At 33.9% G+C, this 24,590-nt stretch overlaps 2 protein-coding genes across 2 annotated transcripts; both read left to right on the forward strand.

The window, feature by feature from the left end:
- Positions 1 to 221: 221 nt before the first annotated feature.
- Positions 222 to 2,746, forward strand: LOC131048557 (monooxygenase 2). Its single transcript, XM_057982555.2, has 6 exons — positions 222 to 465; positions 544 to 693; positions 773 to 835; positions 911 to 1,082; positions 1,602 to 1,833; positions 1,916 to 2,746. Exons 1-6 carry the CDS (start codon positions 389 to 391, stop codon positions 2,458 to 2,460), a joined length of 1,239 nt encoding a protein of 412 aa, XP_057838538.1. The 5' UTR covers positions 222 to 388; the 3' UTR covers positions 2,461 to 2,746.
- Positions 2,747 to 14,270: 11,524 nt separating this feature from the next.
- LOC131860302 (monooxygenase 2-like) lies at positions 14,271 to 15,011 on the forward strand. Its single transcript, XM_059214698.1, has 4 exons — positions 14,271 to 14,347; positions 14,443 to 14,577; positions 14,649 to 14,714; positions 14,804 to 15,011. The coding sequence occupies exons 1-4, from the start codon at positions 14,271 to 14,273 to the stop codon at positions 15,009 to 15,011; spliced, it is 486 nt and encodes a 161-aa protein (XP_059070681.1).
- The last annotated feature ends 9,579 nt before the right edge of the window (positions 15,012 to 24,590 follow it).

Consider the following 24,590-nt stretch of genomic DNA (forward strand, 5'->3'; position numbering starts at 1 on the left):
CTGTCATAAAGCAAAATATATATCAAAATGACTTAAAATAATTTATTTATTTATTTTTGAAAAAAGACGAGGGACCTAAATATATTAATAATAATACAAATTGGCTAACATTATTCCTTCCCCTTTTTTAAATATTTCCCTCCAAACCTTCCCCAAGTATCTGCACATTTACATTAAAATACTGCTGCAGGTCATTTTTAAAATTGATTCGCCATTTTATCCGTCACGCATTGCGTCGCTCAATGACTCAAGCAATACGTATTTTAATCAATGGCCGACAGCGAATCGTCGTTACTCGTGGCGCCATTCTGAAAGCTGGATGGCTATATAATACACAAACCCATTTTAGGCAATCATCTTCATACAAACCCTATTCAACTGAGTAGCAATGGAGACTGAATTTGAAGGATTTGTCATCGCCGGAGCAGGAATTGCTGGTCTTGCCACTGCTCTAGCTCTCCACAGGTAACAAGATCACTTCTTTCTCCTTTGCAATTTCTCAATATGTTTATAAATGTTATGTATTGTACTGTGATGATACAGAGTGGGAATAAAAAGCCTGGTGTTGGAGCAAGCTGAAAGCCTGCGTGCAACAGGAGGTGGCTTAGGAGTCTGGACTAATGCCTGGAAGGCTCTCACAGCCCTCGGCATCGCAGACCAGCTCCGCGAGCAACATCCTGTTCTTTTACAAAGGTGATCATCAATAAATGTCAAATCTTTATCAACATTTCAACAGAAGAATGATTTTTCCAAAAATGTTATTGGATTGCAGCTTTGAGTTGATCTCTCTCGACCAAGGAATGACTCGGAATTTCTCTATCCAAGCGAGCGACAGGTAAATAGGTGACCCTGTAAATACATATTCAAAATCTAATCAGTGAAGTAAAAGGGAATTGATTGCTCTGTGCAGCGGCCATGAGCTCAGGTGCGTGAAAAGGGCAGCTTTACTGGAGGCCCTGGCCACAGCTCTTCCTCCGGACACCATTAAATACAACTGTAAAGTCCTCCGTGTGCGGCAATCTCTGAGTTCCAAATATTCGTCGGAAACAGAGCTGGAGGACGGAACCGTTATCAGAGCAAAGGTATGGCAAAATATAATCACATCGACGAAGAAACAGAAGAAATGTTGAAATATTTGATGAAAATTTACACTAAATGAAAAATTGTAACAAATCAACAAAGAATTTGAGAGAATGCAAAGAAATTAGTGAGTTGGAAACGGCATAGGTAAAAATATAACCAGATCGACGAAGAAATAGAAGAAATATTGAAAATATTTGATGAAAATTTACACTAAATGAAAAATTGTAACAAATCAACAAAGAATTTGATACAGTACAAAGAAATAGTGAGTCAGATAGGGCAAATCGAAGAAACAGAAGAAATATTGAAAATATTTGATGAAAATTTACATTGAATTAAATATTATGATAAATCAACAAAGAATTTGATACAGTGCAAAGAAATTAGTGAAGAAACGGCAGAAATATTGGAAGTATCTGATGAAAACTTACATTAAATTAAAAATTATTAGAAATCGAAAAAGAATTTGAGTGCAAAGAAAATAGTGATTCATATGTTTAGTGTAAATTGTGAACCAGGGAGTGATTGGTTGCGATGGAGTGAGGTCAGTGGTATCACAGGGGTTTCTAGGGCTTCCGGCTCCCACCAGTGCAGGACGTTGCGGGATTCGGGGATTGGCGACCTACGCGGACGGTCATGGTGCCTCACCAAGTCTTCAGATGCATTTCCTCAACGGAGTCACCTTTGGTCGCATGCCTGTCAACGACAAAGAACTTTTCTGGTTCATAGTTCGCAATCCGCCGCCTCAAGGTATTGTCAATAAATTCCTCGCCTTCACAAACAATTTAACTCCGTAGCTCAATCTTGTAATAAAATTTCCGTCTCTTAACAGATTACGCCGAAATCTCCCATGATCCACTGCGAATACGTGAATTCAGCTCGTCTCTGTTAAAGGATTTTCCTTCCCAAATCAAAGATGTAATAGGGCTGACAGCCACCGACAGTCTGAATATGGCAGTTCTGAGATTTAAATGGCCGTGGGATATTTTAAATAATAGTGCGTATAAAGGCAGCGTGACGGCGGCGGGAGATGCAGTGCACCCCATGACTCCTGATCTTGCACAGGGCGGCAATTCTGCGCTTGAAGATGCCATTGTTCTGGCCAGATGTTTAGCAGAAACCCTGAATGGAAGGAGTAATGCTGATAATGAAGGGCAAATTGTGGAAAAGGCATTGAAGAAATATGTAGATGAAATGAAGTGGAGATGGGTGTGGCTTGTGAGCCAAGCATACATCACAGGAGTAGTGCAACAGGGTTCTTCTCGTTTCATCAGATTCATTAGAGACAACATTGCTCTCAAGTTCAGGTCACCCAAGGATATGTTTATTCATGCAACTTATGATTGTGGGACCCTTCCCACTGTAAATCCAATCTGAGATTTCAGCTACAGGATTCATCTGCTACATCCTTTTTCTTAATATGTAATGGAATCCAAATCAAGCGTGGCCCCTCTCCCCTGTAATGCCTCCTCTGCTGATTAACTGAGCAATAATGTTCTTGTCCTCAATCAAGCCAAACGTTTTGCTTTCAATCATTATTTAAGTTAACCGACAATGGAGTTGGTTTGTGTGGGCCCCCTCCGCTACAATCTTTAATTTTCATGAATTATTAGACGGTATTGTCTTGATAACTGTCCTCTTCAATTTTGACACGCTTTTATGAGTGGCTTAGTTAATTTTTGAATAGTTATATTGTTTAAATTTATTAAAGATTTATTTTTGGAAATAGGAGTCTTATATAACTTTGAAGGAGGAAAGACAAATTTGCGGTCAAGCATGACTGCATAATTCTACTCCCTCAGCTTTTTAAAATTGAATTTTATAAACTTATAATCCTCCATTATTTTAGGAAAACGTTTTATTTATATCATTTCTTGCTTATTCAAAAGTAAATGGGATCGCATTGAATTCTATATTAAAAAAAAAAGAGTAATTAGAATTATTTTTTTTGGATTAAATTGTAAGTTGTTATGTAGGGGACCAGTTATCCATGTTTCAATTATCTACTCATGTCATTCACTTCTTGTTCCCTCAAGAGTTCTATTACTTAGTTTAAAGAAAATTAAAAAATGATAACTAAAAGTTCATTAATGAATTTCAAATGTATCAATTGTCACAAACTATACTCCAATACTCATAGTGCATGACTAGTGGTACATTTGTGTATAATTATTGACCATTTTTTAGGTGATTGTAGTATATGGTTATTGGGGCATCTTTAAGCAGGGATTACTACCCAGAAGTCAAAACAATAGCTATAAGCAATTAAGTTGCATACAAAGACAACCGAAAAAAATTGTCAAAATTTGATGTATCGTTTAAGATCTATGGGTGCACAAAGTTAGCTATAATGACTATTGGTACACTTCCCTAGTTTTCATGAATAAGTAATATGAATAGACATTTTGCAATGATCTAAATGTGTTAACATAAAATCATACATTTTATCTTAATTTTTAATATTTAGCTATAATGAATATTGTTACACTTCCCTAGTTTTCATGGATGAGTAATATGAATAGACATTCTACAATGATTTAAATGCGTTAACATAAAATCATACATTTTATCTTAAATTTTGATATTTATTTATATGTAGTAAATAAAATAGTAAAAATAATTAACTATATTAAATAGATGATATCTTTATATAGATGTATTTAAGATATTTATACTAATTAATTTGTATTTGTTATTGTTTCAATAAAAAAAATATAATTTAATTGAAATAATTTTTTGAAGGCTAGTTTCAAGATTTTATTTATCTATTAGACATCAAGGTTGTAAGAACATATTTAAAATTAATCTTTAATAGAAAAATAGTTTCTTTACTCGGTTAACTTAAAAGGCTATAATAGGGAAGATAATGTTTTATTTGTTTTCTTATAAAAGAAAATATTTTAATTAATTTAGAAAGTTAATCTCATAATAAAAGATTAAAGATTAAAAAGATTTTTTATCTAAGGCCACAATATGAAAGATGTTTTCTTTGAATCTATTTTTCCTTTAGATTACATTAAAGAAAAATGTATTTTTTTGTTATTTGACTTTGAGGTTGCAATAAAAAAAAGTTTTTCCAAGCAATCACTTCAAGGTAAAGACACTTTCTCAAAGTCATATGAAGATCAAAGTAAATCCTAATCACAAAATTAAATTCACGTATAAAGTGTTAGGAAAATGGTGTTCTAAACCTTGCACAAGAAAATAATTATTTTCCTTGGGAAATGGGAAGCCTTTGGAATCATCTACAAGTGAAAGCAAGAGCTTAAACAAGATGAAGGCCACTAGAAGAAGGATGATTCAAATTAAATTTTGATAGGGCATTTAAAGGAAAATCAGGAGTGTTGAGAGTAGAATATATTATTAGAAATCAAGATGGTGTCATGATTGGAGTAGTAGCAAAAAATGAATTAAAATTCCAAGTGGTATTCTTCGATCTCCAAATGGGAAATAAATTTGGATTGAATAGAATAATTATAAAGGAGGATTCATTAATAACTATCAATGCCATAAGAAATGACAAATGCCAAAATTGGAAATTAAATAATATGTCAAAATTTATGTTGAGATTTGATGAACAAAATTAAAGTCTTTCAAGTAAAGAACGTGCATCTTGAATAAAAAAAGAAGGAAGATAAATTCTATAATGTGACAATTGAAATGGTTGGAGAGTTTCTAAATGGTAGCGAGGTAAATGTATAGAGAAATATTGTAGTGGGTTCATTATCACTTTTCATTATGCAATAATCAATCAAAGTGTTCAAAGGATTCAAAATGCTCGATCCTTTCACCCATGGGAAGATTCAACGGAGGTACGCAACATAGACTAGTGATAATGATGAGAATTAATTTTGGAATTATGTGAAGGGAGATTAAAATTAAAAGATACAATGATCATGAAATTTATAAAAAAAAATAGATGCTAGAGTATGTTAAACGCTAAAAATGAGACAAGTTTCCTTTAGGGGATAGATAACTTATATGGTCTTGAAGGTGTTCAATTCAAAATCTATAGTAGTCATGCATGTCATGAGAATGGTATTAGGTAGCACTTTCTTGTCAATGACCCGTAGACATTATACAAAAATAGCTTTAGTGTCCATGTAGATGTTGTATTAGTTTTAGGAGAGATAAAATATTGCATTGGGGAGGTCACCAAGATGGTGATAAAGTTTATGTGGCAAAGAGGTTTAAAGGAAAAAATAAAAATGAAGGTGCTAGATCTAGGTTTTCTTTTAGGATAGGGTACTTGGACCTCCATCAACCCATATTACTCAAGGTTGTGGGTGTCATTCATGATCTAGGAGATATGACAAGAGGGGTAGGAACATAAGAATAGGGGAAATGGGGATTGGAGTTTTCAAAATTGGACCTTGTCTATGGATACAAACATCTCAAAATCAAGTGACAATGGTGACCAAGTAATAGATGATAATGTTAATTAAAAAGATGCAGATATATAATAATGTTGTGACAAAATAGGTTGCATTTAGAAGGGTTGATAGAAGATAACATAACATGAAGAATAGAATAAATTAGAAAGAAGTATTTTCAAGTTCTCTAATGGAGTGGTCCTTTTAAACTTTATATCTTTTTTAATTTTTTCTAGTTAATTGTATTGGGTGCGGCTTCCTTGTACTTAATTTATCAACAAAAAAAGGAATAAAATTTATTTTAATGGTCTAAAATAAATATTTGTTTGTGATACATCTTTAGAGATGTGTTTATCTACATTAAATATTTATTTTGGTCATCTTGTAAATTTGTATGTGATATTGGTTAGATATTTTATGTGGGTTGCACATTGAAAAATAGTTAATATTAAAAAAATTTAGTATCAAAAAGTAAATTGGGATCATTGGTTTTGTGAATTATGGTTTTGAGACACATTGTTTTACCTATACCACTTGATTTTATTATGTGATCTTGAATCTATAAAAACAAGCACATCTTTAGTGGCTAGAGTTGGCTTGATAGCTAGTTAGTTCTTTGGCTATCATTTGTATCGAGCTATCTTGTTAAGATCATATGTGAAGCATTATATGAGATTTTTGGATGCATATTACCCATTAATCTTGGACACGTGGAGGATGCATTGGAGGAGATTGATATTTAATAGTGTTCATGGAGATTCTATAAGTGTATTGTATAATATTTTATTACTAGATAGTACATTGAGTGTGGATTATTTTGGAGGTTAGTTGTTTTATTACTCAAGGATTTTCCTAGGGTATATATTATGCAATATTTTGGTATGTGTTTTATCTTTGCATTATAAGTATTTTGTAGGCTTGTATGCATGTTGTTCTCACATAGAAATATGTAGGAAATGGTTTGGTCAACTTGAAAAAAATATAACATCAAGATCAAACTCAATCTTAGATTCATATTAGAATTTAACATAATCCCAATCACACCCAAAAACCTAGTCTTAGTAAAACTCAATGAAATCACCTCAAGTTGGAACCTAGTTTTAATAAAACACAACAAAGTCAACTTATGATTAAACTATGATCCAATCACACCTTAAAAAGTTATCTGAAAATCAAAAGTAACTTTCTTACTAACTAAAATTTGATCATATAGAAAAAATTAATGTTCAATAGAATTTTTACATCAAGAGATGTAATTACAATGACAATAAGGGGTGGAATGTAAAGAAATATGTGTGTTGACAAAATCTATTAAAGAGTTGATATATTTCATGTCTCATGCTATTGGATGGAGAATAGGTGGACCACCAATGCTAAGATCTTGGATTGTAGGGGCTCTGATCACTAGTCAATTAAACTCTTAGCTACTTCCTTCAGAGTCTCAAAAAATCCTTATTCTTAAATTTCAGCTTATGTGGTTCCATGGATTATTTGGAGCTTAAATGTTTTATTCCTCAAGGATTTTCCTAGGGTATATATATTACGTAATATTTTGGTATGCATTTTATCTTTGCATTATAAGTATTTTGTTCTTTTGTATGCATGTTGTTCTCTCATAGAAATATGTAGGAAATGGTTTGATCAACTTGGTAATTTTTTAACATCAAGATCAAACTCAATCTTAGACTCATATTAGAATTCAACATACTCACAATCACACTCAACAATTTATCACTTCAAGAGAAAACCTAGTCTTAATAAAACTTAACGAAATCACCTTGAGTTGGAACCTAGTCTTAATAAAACCCAACAAAGTCAACTTATGATTAAACCATGATCCAATCACACCTTAAAAATTTATCTCAAAATCAAAACTAACTTTCTTACTAATGAATTTGACCATATAGAAAAATTTAATATTCACTAGAATTTTTACATCAAGCGATGTAATTATAATGATAATAAAGGGTGAAATGTATTCAAATAAGCGTGTTGACAAAAACTATTTGTTGACATATATTTTTTAAAAACTAAAATCATAAAATAACTTTTAATTAAATAAAATAAAATAAATCTTAGTAAATACAAATAAAACAGTTTTAAAATAAAAAAATTTAAAAAAATACTATATAAAATAACTCTTAAGTAAATAAATATAAATGACTATTAAATAAATAAAATAATTTTAAAATAACTCTTAATTATATAAAATAAAATAAATTTTAAATGGTCCTAAAGTAAAATAAAATTGTCATATCCATCTTTCAAAAAGTCTATTTAAAATAAATAAAATAATTATAAAATAGCTTCATGCGAATAAAAATAGCTCTTCAATATAAATCAAGTAAAATAAAATAATTCTAAAATAACTCTTAGTATATAAAATAAAATAAATGCAACTCATGTAAATAAAATAAATTAAGTTTTAAATATTTCTAAAGTAAAATAAAACTAGTATATATATATCTTCAAAAATATTTATCTGAACTATGAGGAGAGATATCCTTCTTCAAGCCATATTTTTAATTGTTATGTGATATTTAAGTAGAATAGGCATCTCAACTATTTCACTTGATAGTGAACCCCATAGCTCCAAAAATCACATGCAACAAAAAGACTCATCACATGTCTAAAGAGAAAAATTCAAGATTATACTATGCAACCTTGAGAAAGATTGATTTCTAATTACAACATGATTGAACAACCATATTGGATGTATCTAAATGATTATAATGAATGAATATATAAAAGAAAAAGGATAAAACTCTACATTTAAAACCTTAAGTGATAATTAAATTAGATCAACATGTCTCTTTTGGTTCACTCAAGTTATTCTCATATTATAGATCAACCAAAAATAGAAATCTCATGATGATAGGAGTATATTTATAGTAATCATAGATATTCACATCAAGTATGAACCAAACACGGGGCATAAACATAAAAACATGAAGCATACACATGGATATTTGTAAACACAAAGCATATATGCAAATACACATATTGTTAGATTACTTCTCATTTACTAGAATTCATCCATTGATTTATCTTTACCCTACAAGTTGGAAGGATCATGCTCTGATACCATTTGTAACGTCCCCTTCCAAATCTACCCTAGAACCACAATTGCAACATGTTAGGGTTAGGGTTGCATTTTACCAAGAAAAATATCTTCTTAAACCATGTGATCCTAGATTTGAATCCTACAACCATAATAAAGGGAAAAATACATATATATTCTTCCAATTATTAGGGTTAGACACAAACACATTATACTCGTACAATATTTATAATATTATTCAAGCACATTATGGTTTGGAGGAAGAAACATGATAAGTCTTCTTGAAGCAATATACACACTAAGCCTAAGAGCGGAGTGAATACCATATCCCTCTTAGCCTTGGTGGTTAGTCAATATGAACATCCACCAAGGTGACCTACTTAGTGGGTTTCTCGTACCTACTTTCCCTATCTATGCTCCATCCTCTTAAAGACATTAGGCATCACTGTAGAGTCAAAGAGAAGATTGTAAAGGGGTTTCTAGGTGGTTCTTATCTAAGATCAAGAGATGATGAGTATCAAATCCCTCTTGGCCCTAAGTGTTAGTAATATGGTCATCTCTAGGGTGGCCTACTTAGATCACCATCTTACAACTCCCTCTTACACTGCCCACCTTCCATATAAGATGGAATGTAAATAGATTGATTATAGGCATAAGAAATAAATATTTATCCATACATAGGAGTACATATATATAAGATAATAATCGACAAATATAGTATTTATACCACCAAATATTAGGATTAGTAATAATATTGTAAGATAATAAAAAATTGGTTGTGATCTAGTGCTCGAGTTGCACTTGTCTTCTCCTTGAATGTTGTCCTTCTATCTTATGGGTTTGTTGTTCAATGATGTTGGTCACTTTATTCTATTCAACCTTGCTCTTGGAAATAGGAATTATTATGTCATGAATGGATCCCCAAATGATCTACAAACACCTCTTATTTATACCTTTCAATTAACACCCCTTCATCAAAGGTTGCACCCTTCCTAAACATGTCGGCTAGCAAACAAATTAATTATATAATTTTTATTATCCCAAACCTTGTCCAAAGCTCCAAGCGCTCCATAATGGAGGTCACCCCTAGCAAAGTAGATTTAATTTAATTAAAAACAAAGATAGGTTGGTCATAAGTCTAATTTTATTCATCTTCACTTGGGTTGATCCTCCTTTATCACCCCAAATATTAATTGCCTTTATCCCTATTCCATCCATTTGCACTTGTTTAATCATTCACACTTAGCTATATAAATTTGTTACTAGGTTTAACGATGTTGTGACCAAGGGTTTAGGACTACTGTGACTACGATTTTAAAACTACTAAGACCAGGGGCATGACATAAACATACCAAAATTCATCTCTTCTAAGTTTTCTATCTCTCACTTGGAATTTCTCGCCAACCATTTTCAAGGATCAAGGAAGACTAGATTGAAGTAGTTTTAGATTAAGTTCAAGAGAGTCTTTCTTAAGAAATTTTGAGAAGATCATTAATGAACAAAGATAAGTGAAGAGTCTCACACAAGAGAACACATTCTTCTAACAAAACTCATTAAACTTATTAACATCAAAATTACAACAATAACTCTTTGATGAGCTCCAATACAATACCTTGGAAACATACCAATAATTCTACATTCAACCCTTTAAATCAACAACATGGTTTTCCACCACTCTTTCTTCAAGAGGTGAGTGAACTTAGACTTGACACAACTCCTATTACAAGCTATCAAATTATTTCTCTCGATGAGATCCTCCTTCCATGTGAAGAAAGTGATCAATTATAGTTTTTTTTAATTATTATTTGGTCTTTTTCCTACAAAAGTAGGAGTGACCTAATCCATGTCATTAGCAAGGGTCTAGTGTATGTGTAATTCTAAGTCCACCTTATTGACTTTAGTGGTGATTAGATCCAAATTTCCACAAGGGTGGACTTCACTTTAGTGATACAACCACCCAAGAAAGTCAATTAACAATTAAAACATAAAAAATATGCTTATCAAATAAGATCAACAAAAATTTGCAAGGCTAAAGCATAGTTAAAACCTTAAACACCAAAAAAAATAAAAAAGTTAAAGGCCTTGTATTATTTTTAAAAAAGTGAATACAAATGGTTTAAACACACACAAGGCTCATAAAATTAGAGCATTGACACCACAAACCACATGAATAGCCTAGAACGAATAGGAGTTTAAGTGTGACCATAAGATGAGTACATAACAACCATTACCAAAGGAAATTTTAATAAGCTTAGACACAAATAATAGGAATCCTTGGACATGGAGACGAATTTCTCACTCATGATCCACTTGTGATAAAATAAAAGACCTAACTCAACATATACAAACTGAGTACAAACCCCAATCATGTTGATATCACTATGCACATGATGTTGAAGTGCAATGAACACATTTAGATATTTAAAAAGATAACCACAATGTAACGACTTATCAAGCACAAAAACGAACTATTAAAAACAACCACCAAAGGTATATGATAGACTCCAAGCAAGATTACAATTGAGATAACAAATTGAACATGAGGGTGTTCAATTTCAAAATTAAGGGTTCTTTTTAGTACCTTACACACACAAGTATCATGTTATTGTTAGTCCATGACTTATAAGGCGGATACTAATGTTTTCATCTCTCTTTCAGCAATTAATCACTATTTCGGAAACTGTGCCAGAAAATTTTACCTATGGTCTTTGATGATTTCTTCATTAAAGTGGTTACTTTTCTTATTTTTAGTTTTTTTTATTAGCCCCTCGTATTTTTGCCAAATTTTTTCTATATTATTAAGAATAAGAAAAAATAATCTCCTCGCAAATAAGGAATGAGCAAGGGGGGAATTTAAGAAGCGTATACTGATGTTTTCATCTGATCAAATGTCCATTAATTGTTATTGGAAACTATGTCGTGGAATGTTTGAAACCTTATGTTTTCACCAAGCCTCCAAACTACACAAGATGGAATTCCTTCAGTAGTCCACATGCATTGAGTATTCTTCCCCATTTTGCATACTCATCAAGACATGGCAAATCCATTTCCTTCTATGTCAATGTAGAAGTTAAATATGGGCCAACTATTCCCTTCTTTTGAGCGACAATGATGGATGAGATGAATTTTAGTTTCAAGCCAGTCCAACAGAAACTGGGCTTTAGATCCTCTCCAGAATAGTTACTTTTAAATTTGAAACAATATGACAGTCAGAAGTTTTTTTGTTTTTTTTTTCTATGTAAAAGTGATCATGTGGAAATAATGTGTAAAATTATTATGACTCTTTCACCTTGTAGCTCATACTTTGCATTGTCTTTTCTATTATGTTTGGACATCCAATTTCCTCTTTGTTGAATTGTGGGGCAAGCACTTAAAAGTGGTTTAGATTTTATCTAATATATCTCTTAAATTTGTTTGGTATGTTCTCAAAGATTGATTGTATGTACTTTCAATATATATGTTCTCAAGGATTAATTGTATGTTTACCTTCAATATTTTAAGCAAAATCTATGATATATTTTGTCAAGGCGTGTTTTAATTCTAAATTCTTGCTTTTAGTCATTTCTCCACATGCAAATGTCTATTTACCTTGAGATATTTGAAATGAAGAATATCATAAATATTGTTTATAGCCTTCTATATGTTTAATGATGATGAAAATAATTTCAATAATTCACCTATATTTATGTACTTCCTCGATGTCTTAGAAAAAGGGATAATTGTTTGTTATTTTGGGGTTTTCAGGAAATGAGTACATGCATGAAGGCCTTCTAGAGCCAATCATACATCAAAATATTTCAATCGCATATATTCTATTGGATCGAGAGAACAAATCTAATCTTTTGGATTGTGTCTTGGACAAAATCTTGGCAAAGAACATAGTGTTTTCCCTCCTAAAATTCTCAGCAGCCATGGGATATCTGGCACCAGAATATGCAACTGTTCAATGTCTTACACTCTAAAACAATGTATTTTCCTTTGGAAATGTAATCTCATAGCTCCTCATTAGAAATAACCAAAAACAATAATTCGCTTGTGCCTCACAGTACCATCAAATCACTAGAAAAATTCGTCTTTGCTCTATCCAAGTAGCTAACCAAAGACCTTCCATGAGTGGAATGCTTGACAGGTTTCAAACAAAAATTTAACCAAGAAATATTGGCTAATTGATAAATATTTAGATCTAGGTATTTTCATCTCGCATTTGTTGTAAAATATTTGATTTTACAACCTTACCAGTTTCCTGTGTATGATCAAGAAGTTCATTGACAAAGAACAAAAAACTCAACCTATACATTTCAAGTTAAATTCTTTTCTTCAAATAAGTTGTCCTTTAGCCTCTTTTCTTCAATTTCGTGTGTTTACTCTGCAAAAAAAAATATTGACCATTTATGTTGTTTGAGAAATTACAAAATTTTTATGTTCCATTATGTATGGTATATGTATTCATATTATTTTAACACTTGTTTTGCCAAGATAAGGTGGCCCAAAGATGATGAATGTCAAGCATCCGACCAAGTTCCATCCTTTGACACTAGAAACCACGTATTCTTCCTTGCATGTTTATTTATGACTTGTCAAATCCATGCATGTACACTTATTAACAATAAAGTACTAAAATTTCTTCAAGTCTAGAACCAAGGTCACAAACATTGCCAAACAGATGGCACCACAATCTAGAATGTATTTATTTGCATTTCATAATCTGATCTAACCAAGGTTATTATCAAAATGACTAGACTTTGGCATCTGGCAGGGACTCTATTAAGTGAATCTCATAGGGATATAACTCAAAGAAGAGTTCAAGCATAAAATCCCCATAACATTTAACATGTTGTCATGGGGCATGGTTTGCATGGTTGTAAAATTAGATCACAAGGAATGAATGGTTATGACCCTCTTCCTTAACCTCATGATCCATGTGGTTGCTTGTTGCTTGTTTTTCATAGAAATGGGTGGTCTGATAGAAAAATAAATAAATAGATAAAATCACAATACATACTATTAAATCTTCTTCTAAAATGATGAAACAATTGTAATCTAAGAATTAGAATTTTGACTCTAGATAAAAAAAGAATTTAAAATATATCAATAATACCTAATTAAAAAAATGTATCACTGATTAAACATTTCCTTTTCCCTCCTTTTTAAATATTTTCCTTAAAATTTCACTTCCAGATTTATCTCTACTTTTTATTTTATTTTGATGGAGAGATGATATCCACAAAGTCATTTTAGCTACGCCATCCCAACCTCATCCCTTATTATATCAAGCCTTACATTCACTAAGACTTGATCCGTGATGAACTCATTAAGAATCATTCAACCTCACTCATAAACCAAAGACCCATTAACTTATCTTTAAATTTAAATTTGTTAAAAAAAATCACATATAAAATACTATAACAAACAAACAAAACAAAACAAACCCAAAAAAAACTTCTAATAAGTTAAAATGCATGGGACCCTGCTGTAATCGATTTAAATTGATTGATTCGCCACTGCTTTGGTATTTGCGTGGATACTTATCCAAAATGTCGAGTGAAATAAAATCCGTAGCTTAATGGCCGGCCTGTTTGCATTCATTAATCAATTAAAAAATTAACTGTATTCTAATTTTTAATTAATTAATAAATGCGATCAACGGTACTACTGGTAAGTTCTCATGGAAATCTTTGTGTGGCCGTTCTTAAAGCTGGGCAGCTATATACTCGGCAAACATACTCATGCAAAGGCTATTCAAAAAATTAATAATGGAGACTGAGTTTGAAGGGTTTGTCATCACGGGAGCAGGAATTGCTGGTCTTGCCACTGCTCTTGCTCTTCACAGGTAACAAGACATCTTCTTCTCTATGCTTTGCACTCTCTTAAGATATTTACATGTATAGTGCTGTGAGTGTGATGGTATAAAGTGGGAATAAAGAGCATGGTGTTGGAAAAAGCAGAGAGTCTGCGTGCAACAGGAGGTGGAATCGAAATCTGGACTAATGCTTGGAAGGCTCTCACCGTCCTTGGCATTGCAGACTACCTCCGCGAACAACATCCCATTCCATTACAGAGGTAATCATCAATAAATCTCAAATCTTTATCAACAGGAAGAATGATTCTCAGAAAAAGTCACTGATTTGCAGTTTTGAGTTGATCACTCTCGATGGAGGTGGAATGATTCGGAATTTCTCTCTCCAAGCGAATGACAGGTAATTAGATAACCCTGTAAATACACATTCAGAAACTAATCGGTGAGGTAATAGGAAATTGATGATCTGCGCAGCGGTCATGAGCTCAGGTGCGTAAAAAGAACAGCTTTACTGGAGGCTCTGGCCACACTAGCTCTTCCTCCGGTGACCATTAAATTCAACAGTAGAGTCCTCCGTGTGCGGCAATCTCTGAGCTCCAAATATTCGTCGGAAACGGAGCTGGAAGATGGAACCGTCATCAGAGCAAAGTTAAGACAAAATATAACCAGATCCACAAAGAAACAGAAGAAATATTGAAATTATATGATGAAAATTTACATTAAATTAAAAATTACTGTAAATCAACAAATAATTTGATAAAGAAATTCATAATTGTATGGTGAAAGCTTTTTGACTCTGTGTTTTATTTGTTATCATTTCGAATGCAGAATGAGTTAGAAAAAATTGTTATCCAAAAAACACCATACAAAAAAATTAGTTAGTGAGGTAAGACAAAATATAACCAGATCGACGAAGAAACAGGAGAAATATTGAAAATGCATTAAATTATAAATTAGAATAAATCGACAAATAATCTGATACAGTGCAAAGAATTTGTTAGTCAGGTAGGGCAAAATATAACCAGATCGACGAAGAAACAGAATAAACATTGAAAATATATCATGAAAATTTACATTAAATTAAAAACTGCAATAAACCGACAAATAATTTGATACAGTGCAAAGAAATTAGTAAGTCAGGTAGGGCCAAAGGTAGGGCAAAATATAACCCGATCGAGGACGAAACAGAAGAAATATTGAAAATATATGATGAAAATTTACATAAATAGAATCATCCTCCAGATATTATTAAATTCAACAGTAAATTCCTCGGTGCTGCAATCTGTGAGCTCCAAATATTCGTAGGAAACAGAGCTGGAAGACGGAACCGCAATCAGAGCAATGGTAGGGAAAAATACAACCAAATCGACAAAGAGAAACAGGGGAAATAAATTCCCGTTAATCAAAAACTACTCATGAAAATCAAATTCAAGTAAAAACTATAATGAATCAAAAAAGCTCAAATAAATTAGTAAGTAAAGTGTTTGGGGTAACTTGTGAAACAGGGAGTGATTGGTTGCGATGGAGTGAGGTCGGTGGTGTGAAGATTAAAATAGCAGAGAAGTGAAAACAAAATAGCAGAAAAGAAAACACACAACATAAGGTATAACGTGGTTCACCACTAAGTGGCTACGTCTACCAGAAATACAGGGAGAATTCTTATTAAGCAATGTCCAATTACCTAGTACATCATGTATTGGCTGCACATAGCCATTTATGTAAGCATATCAAATATGAAATGAAGAGTCTTATGGGGAAGACAAACAACCATGTCACTGTTGGGCTTCATATACCCAACAATCTCCCCCATGAAGTCCAACCGGCACAGCTTGTAACATTCCCTGCATCTCCATTCCAAGGCTCATACTACAACCAACACTTGAAAAAAAAATTAATATCGCCAAACTATGTTCATGAACAGTGCGAATTAATCTTCTCCAAGTCAAATCAAAGTTAAAAACATATTCTTTAACTACTTCATCCGGTAATCCCAGGAACACTACTATCTGCAGATGCATAATACACTCCTTCATCAAAGTCTCTTGCTCTTGTACTCCTGCGTAATAGAATATCTAGAAGATCACCATTATCAGATTTTAATACCCAAATATAAAACTCTCGTACAGGTGTGAATAGCCTACAACATTACTCCCAATTCTCACGGTTGCCTCAACACACCGACTCTCATTCGGCCCCACGACATCCAACATAAACAAATAAAATGAATCATTACTACTACCATCAAACTGGTCAGATTGGAACCCATGTTCTCTCTTCATTTGACCAACACTGGATGCAATATTCTTATGCAAGTGGGTTGCCACGAGATCTGATTTTGAGCTTCTAGCTACAGACCTTGCACCAACGAGCTCCATATCAAATGAATTTGTTGTATTTTGTGCAGAAACTTGTGTAGTACCTGCAATCAATGCATTCCACTTCGCCTTTATTTCTACAATCTGGAGTAATAAATCATCACTCTTTTGTTCTTTTTGAAATTCATTTTCCTCAAAGACCTTATCTTGAGCCTTTTCGAAGTCTTCTGGATCTTGCGCGACCTTGAGCCAGAAGCTCTCTCTGGCCTCCGTGAGCTCTATAATCCCTGCGCTCTTGGGATATTCAATCGCGAGGCACCCCGAATCCTCTTGTGGATTCTTTCCACCAAAGAAAGGTTTTCCTATCAACAAGGCATGCATGTTTGTGAGGAAAGAGTCCTCTGTCAGGAGCTTCCCATCACTTTCCTCTTGCTGAAATACAGTCTCTTCAGAAAAATCTCATTCTTTCTCAAAGTTATCTTTTTTAATATTCATGATGCAACACAAAACCATCAACTTCAGGTCCATACAAATCAGTTTGTCGATGAGTAGGAGATTCTACTCCTTCAACTTCATAAATTTTTCTTTTTCATAATCCTCCCGAGTCTTGGTCTCAACTTCCTCAACTTCATCCTCACTTACTTCAACGTCCTCCTCTTCAGCATCCTCTTCTTCAATTGAGTCAAAAAAATCTTCAAACCCTCTACTTCTTCTTCAACTGAAGTCTCCTCTTTCCAGCCATCCTACCAATGAACATGACGTTTTGTTTTAACTTTTGTTTGCACAATTTTACTCTCCACCAAGTCTAAATTTGCAAGAAAATCTTCGATGACTGAATCGATGTCTTCATCTTTTGGCTATTTTTTAGCCTTCTCGAGAAACCAACAATTTATTTTTACGTGGTCTCGCTTGCCACAATACCAGCAACTAATTTCTCTAACTTTGAACTTCTGCATCTTCTCAAGAATTTTCAATCATTTATCTACGTCCACCAGAAACACTTAAGCAATATCCAATTACCTAGTACATCATGTATGGGCTGCACACAACCATTTATATTAACATATCAAATATGAAATGAAGAGTCTTCTGGAAAGACAAACAGCCATGTAACTGTTGGACTTCATATACCCAACAGAAGGTAGCACAAGGGTTTCTAGGGTTTCCGACTCCCGCCAGTGCAGAGCGCTGCGGGGTTCGGGGAATGGCGACCTACACAGACGGTCACGGTGTCCCACCAAATCTTCAGATTCACTTCCTCAGTGGAGTAATCTTTGGGCGCATTTCAGTCAACGACAGAGAACTTTACTAGTTCGCCGCTTGCAGTCCACCGCCTCAAGGTAAATAACATATAATTTCTTCGCCTTCACGGACGTTAAACTGCATAGGTCAATCTGGTAACAACAATTTTCTGTCTCTAAACAGATTACTCCGAAATTGCCCAAGATCCCTCGCGAATCCATGAATTCACTAGGTCTTTATTACACCATTTTCCTTCACAAATCACAGAGGCGGTAAATCTGACAGTCAAGGATAGTCTGAATATGACCGTTCTGAGATTCCGGTGGCCGTGGAATATTTTAACGACGAGGGCGTGTAAAGGCAGAGTGATGGCGGCAGGCGATGCGGTGCACCCCATGACGCCTGATCTCGCACAGGGCGGCTGTTGTGCGCTTTAGGATGCCACTGTTCTGGCCAGATGTTTAGTAGAATCTCTTAATGACAGGAGTAATACTGATAATGAAGGGTAGATTGTGGAAGAAGCATTGAAGATATATGTAGATGAAAGGAAGTGGAGATGGGTATGGCTTGTAAGCCAAGCATACATCACAGGACTTGTTCAGCAGAGTTCCTCTGCTTTCCTGAGATTCATCAGAGACAAAGTTGTTCTCAAGTTTAGGTCACCCAAGGACATGTTTATTCTGGCAACTTATGACTGTGGAACCCTACCCCTGTAACTCCAATGTGAAGTTAGTTTTTAAGAATATCTTCTATAAGAAATGTAAAATAGATAGGCAGTGGTTATTCTCCATATTAGCAGTATCTGATTTGAAAAATACAATTGTTTTTCAAGAGATTTTTTTGTATTTTTGCAGCATTCAGTGCAAAGACTAAAAGGATCCAACCAATAGAAATTGTGTAAAAATTCGTTGTGACGATTCCAAATAGATACAAATCTATGTACAATAAAGATTTAGAAATGTAACTCATTATGCAACTCATCAAAGTAAGTGAACATTTTACTTTTAATCATTACTTAAGTTGTAGATCCATAATTAAGCCAAGAGCAACTCGTCACCATAGACATGCATTACTTCTTTGCCCTAGGGGAAGCATACAAGTAGTTGTTATAGCTAACTTTGTGCACCTATAGATTCTAAATGGTACATCAAATTTTGACCATTTTTTTGTATTTTTGCAGCATTGAGTGCATAGACTAAAAGGATCCAACAGTCAAAATGACTCCAATGAACTGATGAGGCAGAAAGAAGTCTTAGAAAGAGAACTAATAGAAATTGTGTAAAAATCCGTTGTGACGGCTCCAAATAGATACAAATCTACGTACAATAAAGATTTAGAAATGTAACTCATTATGCAACTCATCAAAGTAAGTGAACATTTTACTTTTAATCATTATTTAAGTTGTAGATCCATAATTAACCCAAGAGAAACTCATATAGCTATTGTTTTGGCTTCTGAGTAGTAACGATGCACGTTGTGGGATTCGTTATGTGTGTAAGAGTAAAAAAGTGCACGTTGTGGGATTCGTTATGCATGCAAGAGTAAAAAAGTACACATTTCAAAGTGTCACTCAATACCTGCTTAAAGATGCCCCAATAATTATGCACTTAAAATTGAAATGCCCCAGTAGTCGTGCACAACGAGTACCAATAAAGGTGGACAAATGAGCCAATTATGGTCCAAAAATGTTAAAAGATGATCAGCTATTGGTACATGTGAAATTTATTAATGAGCTTTTAGTTATTTGTTTTTTTAATTTTTTTTAAAGTTAGTAATTGGGGGGTTGGATATGCAAGGAGTGAATGGTTATTGGACGGTTATTGGAACATGAAGTGTGCTCTTCCCCTAACATTATCTTTTCTACTTAGAAGTATTGAACAATGACTCTTCTCATGATGTTACTTTCTAACTTTGAGAGGGTTTGATCAAATGTTGTATCTGAATTTTTAAGCTATTCAACAAGATTTCTTTTGATAACAGTGCTCTTATGTTTTTGAAGTTAAGGAGAAATATACATTTACATGTATAATTTTATCTTAATATAGATTTATATGGTAGAAGTTCATCTTTTCTTTTTGCAACTAAAATTTAAAATTTTAGAGTTGGTTTGTTATTTTAGAGAAGAATTTAAATTATATATCATGTTTCTTTAAATTTTAAAATTTTATAGTTGATTTATTATTATTTTTTAAAATTAAATTATATATTATATTCATTAAATATTATATGAGATCATTTTGAACTGAAAAAATGTAATAAAATTTAAAAAATTAGGGGACTATATTGATAGTTGTTCATGATTTTTATTTAAGTAATTAATTTGTCTTGTTTTTCTTTCAATAATTATTTTTAAATTGTTTGGAACAAGTATTGAAATTGGCTTTACAGTTTAAGTTGAAAATAGTATTTAAAATTAGTTATAGGTGTTAAAAAAAAATTATTTGTTTGATTTTCAAGCTATAACATAAAAAAATGTTTTAATTATTATTATTTTTAATTTGATTTCAAGGTTGTAATATGAAAAGATATTTTATTTATCTAGAAACAAATATATTTTCTTTATTTTTTAGTTTTACAAAGTTGTAAAAGAAAATATATTGATTAATTTGATTAAATCATCATAATAAAATATTAATTTTTTAAGTCTTCCAAATTGCAAAATAAAATATTTTGATTAATTTGAATCAAATTATATTCATAATAAAAAGTTAATAGTTTTCAAGATCACAACATGAAACACATTTTCTTTAAATCTATTTTATATTGAGACTATAGGAGTTGAGAAAATACAACACCATAGGAGCCCAAATAATCTCTGCAAGCTGAAAAACATGTTACAAGGAGAAGCAATGAAGCAAATCACAGAAGGGAAAAATACACAAGAAAAATATGCTCCAAAATGTATTGTCAATAATAATCCTTCTTCATACAATGAAAAGAAAGAACTCAACCTTTAATAGGTCAAGAAACTCTAAAAGGGAAAACCTAGGTTTGCACATAATAATTAATTAAAATAATTAATTATATGCACCTAAAGTTAGCTTAAGTGTAAAAGAGATAAAGGGAACTTAAATAATTAAACAAATAATGTTTAATTAATCAAGTAAATACCCGAATACTCTAACACCCCCCCTTAAGGTAGACTTGGGGAGAAGCTAAAACCTAGAACAGCTACTGAAAGCAATAAAGATGGGTCCCGACAACAAGGCCTGATCAGATACCCAAATACAATGAAATCTCTATGAACTGGAGAAATAGAGAAAACCACGTGGGAACAAAACTCTACTCCAAAAAGAGATAAAAAGAACACCACTGAAGCATGAATAACCTGCAAACTCTGTCGAAGAATAACTACTGATCTAAAGAACATCCACTAAACTAGAACATGACCAGGTAGAGAAGACTGTAATCTGCATGAGTGCCCTCAAATGACACTACTTGAATCAGGAGGCAAACAAGGCAAAAACAACTGAAATCGAAGATACATATGGCATGAGAAACCAAAGCCTGAAGAGTTGATCAATCGAACCACGGAAGTAGTAGAACCAACAGGATAAACCTCTCCATAATGCGGAAGTGGGAGAGAGACAGGAACACTGAAAATGACAACCAAAAACAACTATATCACGAAGAACCAAGAACATCAAAGGTGCTGAGACACATCATCATGAGGCGAATGTCATGGAAGGAACACTCACTGGACAAAGGAAGATGGCAAACAATAGGCAAACATCAACCCCCTCATGGCACTTGATCAATAGTGCATGTACAACAAGACACAAGATATGCAAGATTCCAAGTAAACAATGCATGATGACGCTTTATCTCAGTGCGTTTGCATAAATACAAGCTACAATGATAAGAAAATAGGAAAAAGAAACGTGAACCAAAATAGAGACACCCTACTCAGAGAAGAGATCCCAGGACCTGAAACAACCACGATATCCACCAGAGTGCTGAAAAGCAAAAAACTGAATAAAATATGCATGGAGCAGAATCTAGAAATAAAACTTAGATGGCTGGAAAGTACACAGTATACGCTTTCCAAAAATATAAAGTTTTCAAAAAATGGAGGTCAGATGCTCATTTATGGCTCCCGGAGGGAAAACCCTAGACCTCACTTTGACTGAAAAAAAAAAGTCAAACAGCAAAATTGGAAAAAATTACCAACACCATGAGGTCGGTCTCATAACTAGCTTTCTGACGCCTATTCGTTTTTGAAAAAATGACTCTGTATGCCCAAGATAGGGGCAAAAAACCAAACCCCCCCTGAAAAAGCCAAAAAAGGGAGTCTGGTGGCTCTTTGGTGGTCTGGTGACCAGTGGGTGGTGCACCGGTGGCGGTCGGGCGATGGTTGGCTGGAAAAAAGGGCCGGGCACAAGAGCCAGGTGGAGCGGCGCCTGAGGAGCGAAGCGGCGACCGAGCGTGGGAGATGGGCTGGGGAGCTAAGCAGCGACCGAACGTGGGCAGTGGGTCGGGGAGCTGAGCGACGGGGCCAGGCTAGGCGGTGCGCGGGGGCCGGGAGGTGCAGCAGTAGTGGGGCCGGGAAGCGGCAGCCGCAGGGAGACCGCCGCAGGCAGTGGTGGCTGGCAGGGGCCGCAACGGCAGCGGAGCCGAGAGGAGCATGGGCGGTCGGGGAGGCGGGGCTGCTTGGGAGCTGCATGGCTGGTGGGGGCTGGAGACAGGGCCGCCGGGGGCTGGAGAAAACTACCGGGGGCCGGAGGGGCCACCGGCGAGGGCCACAGAGGTCGGACTGACAGGCCTATCAGTCCAGTACCCTGTGGTACCCACAAACTCCAAAAAAAAAAATTTTAAAAACCCTATTTTTTAATTTGTACCTTAAGATCAAATACAAGTTTCTTACTAACTAGATTTCAACCTTCTAAGACTTTTTAATATTCTGTAGAAAAATTATTTATTTGAATTCATTTTATAAAAATACATAAAATTTAGTTCAAAATATTTAATGTATCTTAATGGATATGATAATTTATATAATTTTACCTATTTAATATTAATGTGCATATTTATCTTTTTTTCACATCATCTAATATTTTACATGTGATTTGTAAATGATGATATGTGTTTTTCAATTGACCATTCACTTTCACAAATATTATTTTTATAAAAATTAAAACCCTTTTTAATTATTAGTATAGATATTTTTAAAACATCTATTAAAAAGATACAAACAAATATCAATATATTTTTTTGACAAAGAAAGAAACGAAATTCATTGGTTACAACTCAACTAACCCTAATTGAAAGAGTCTAGGAAAAATTTACAACTAAGAGATTAAAAAAACAGAATTCTAGCAGCATCATTCTAAAACTAGAAAAATACACATGATATGAAAAACTTCCTAAAAAACCTCCACTAACTTTTTAAAAAGGAAGAGAAAAAGATAGCTTATACTACAATAAGCTTCCTTCCTTTTTGTGGAACAAAAGCCTTCACAATCCATTAGAACCATCACCAATTAAATGCTTGCCTTCCAACCTCAAATTTCCCACTTCAAACTTTCTTCCTCCACATGTCTTTTTCATTTACACAATGGTGATGGCCTCTTCAATAACTATAGTATAAATCCTCATACAAACACCCAAATCCCAAGTTAAATAGGCATAGATTTGAGGTAAGAGACTTCTTGATCACACTACAAAAATGACGTATACATTATTTTCCTTGTGACCTCCTTCAATCTAATATTACCTAGAACAAAAACTTAGAATTGTGATTTAGAATAAATTTACTAATATCTAACATAATTATTAACAACAATTTATTTCTTATTTTCCCCCCATCTAGATTTCTTCCCACACTTTTCTTTAAATTTTTACCTTTCAATTTGAAGAATCAAGTCAAAACCTCTATAAAAAATAGTTGGTTTTCATTCTTCAATAAATCGTCATCTTCTAGCAATTGATTTGTAGCGTTGTAAAATTGCGACACTTGCAATTTTGACTGCATTTGGGTCTTCACGATGGCAGCGCAATGTTGAACCTGAATGGAGACCCCGAAACCTGTTTACGACATCAAAAACTGCATCTTTCTGCACCTTGGCCTGATCCTCCTTGCACCCTGTTGTCCCGGGAGGTGGGACCATGGCGCCCAGCGCCCTGGTCCTTTAGGACCATGGTGCCTAGCGCCTTGGTCCCTCAGGACCATGGCGCCCAATGCCCTGGTCCCTGGCCCTATTTTGGGCCCGGTCTCTTGTTGGGCATCGGGTCTTCAAGTTTGCAATTTGGAAAATAATGCTCCTAGGTTGGCCTAAGGTCGGAAAAATCAGTCTCCTAACCCTAATTGACAAGAATATAAACTACATTTCCCCTCCCAGAAAAGGGGAGGAAAAACATATGTGTGCAAGAGGCGGAAGAGATAGGCAAACATTAAAACATTAAAACATTAAAACATTCAAACATTCAAGCATTCCTTCAAGCAATTGAGCATCCTAGGTCTCCATTCAAGGCTAGGTGTTGCATTCAAGACAAGGATTCAACCATTGAAGAGGAGATCACCTACAACATACAGCATCATTACACCTTCGCATGTAAGAATACAAACATTCTTACAACAAGGTTGTAGGTATGCAGCTGTAATTGAAGATCTGGAATCCTTGTGCAGAGACGAACAGATCCCCCTTCGTTTCGCGGATTTTTCGGAGGACCGTGTGCACTCCGGGCGCCATCGTCCCGTAAAATTTCACTCAAACTTGTAG

Source organism: Cryptomeria japonica, chromosome 11, assembly GCF_030272615.1.
Source record: "Cryptomeria japonica chromosome 11, Sugi_1.0, whole genome shotgun sequence".
NCBI classification, from domain to species: Eukaryota; Viridiplantae; Streptophyta; class Pinopsida; order Cupressales; family Cupressaceae; genus Cryptomeria; species Cryptomeria japonica.

Coding starts and splice junctions, on each gene's coding strand:
- LOC131048557 (XM_057982555.2), top strand. CDS start 389: ATGGAGACTGAATTTGAAGGATTTGTCATCGCCGGAGCAGGAATTGCT. Junction 694..772: donor CATCCTGTTCTTTTACAAAG/GTGATCATCAAT, acceptor ATTGGATTGCAG/CTTTGAGTTGATCTCTCTCG. Junction 836..910: donor TCTATCCAAGCGAGCGACAG/GTAAATAGGTGA, acceptor TGCTCTGTGCAG/CGGCCATGAGCTCAGGTGCG.
- LOC131860302 (XM_059214698.1), top strand. CDS start 14,271: ATGGAGACTGAGTTTGAAGGGTTTGTCATCACGGGAGCAGGAATTGCT. Junction 14,578..14,648: donor CATCCCATTCCATTACAGAG/GTAATCATCAAT, acceptor ACTGATTTGCAG/TTTTGAGTTGATCACTCTCG. Junction 14,715..14,803: donor TCTCTCCAAGCGAATGACAG/GTAATTAGATAA, acceptor TCATGAGCTCAG/GTGCGTAAAAAGAACAGCTT.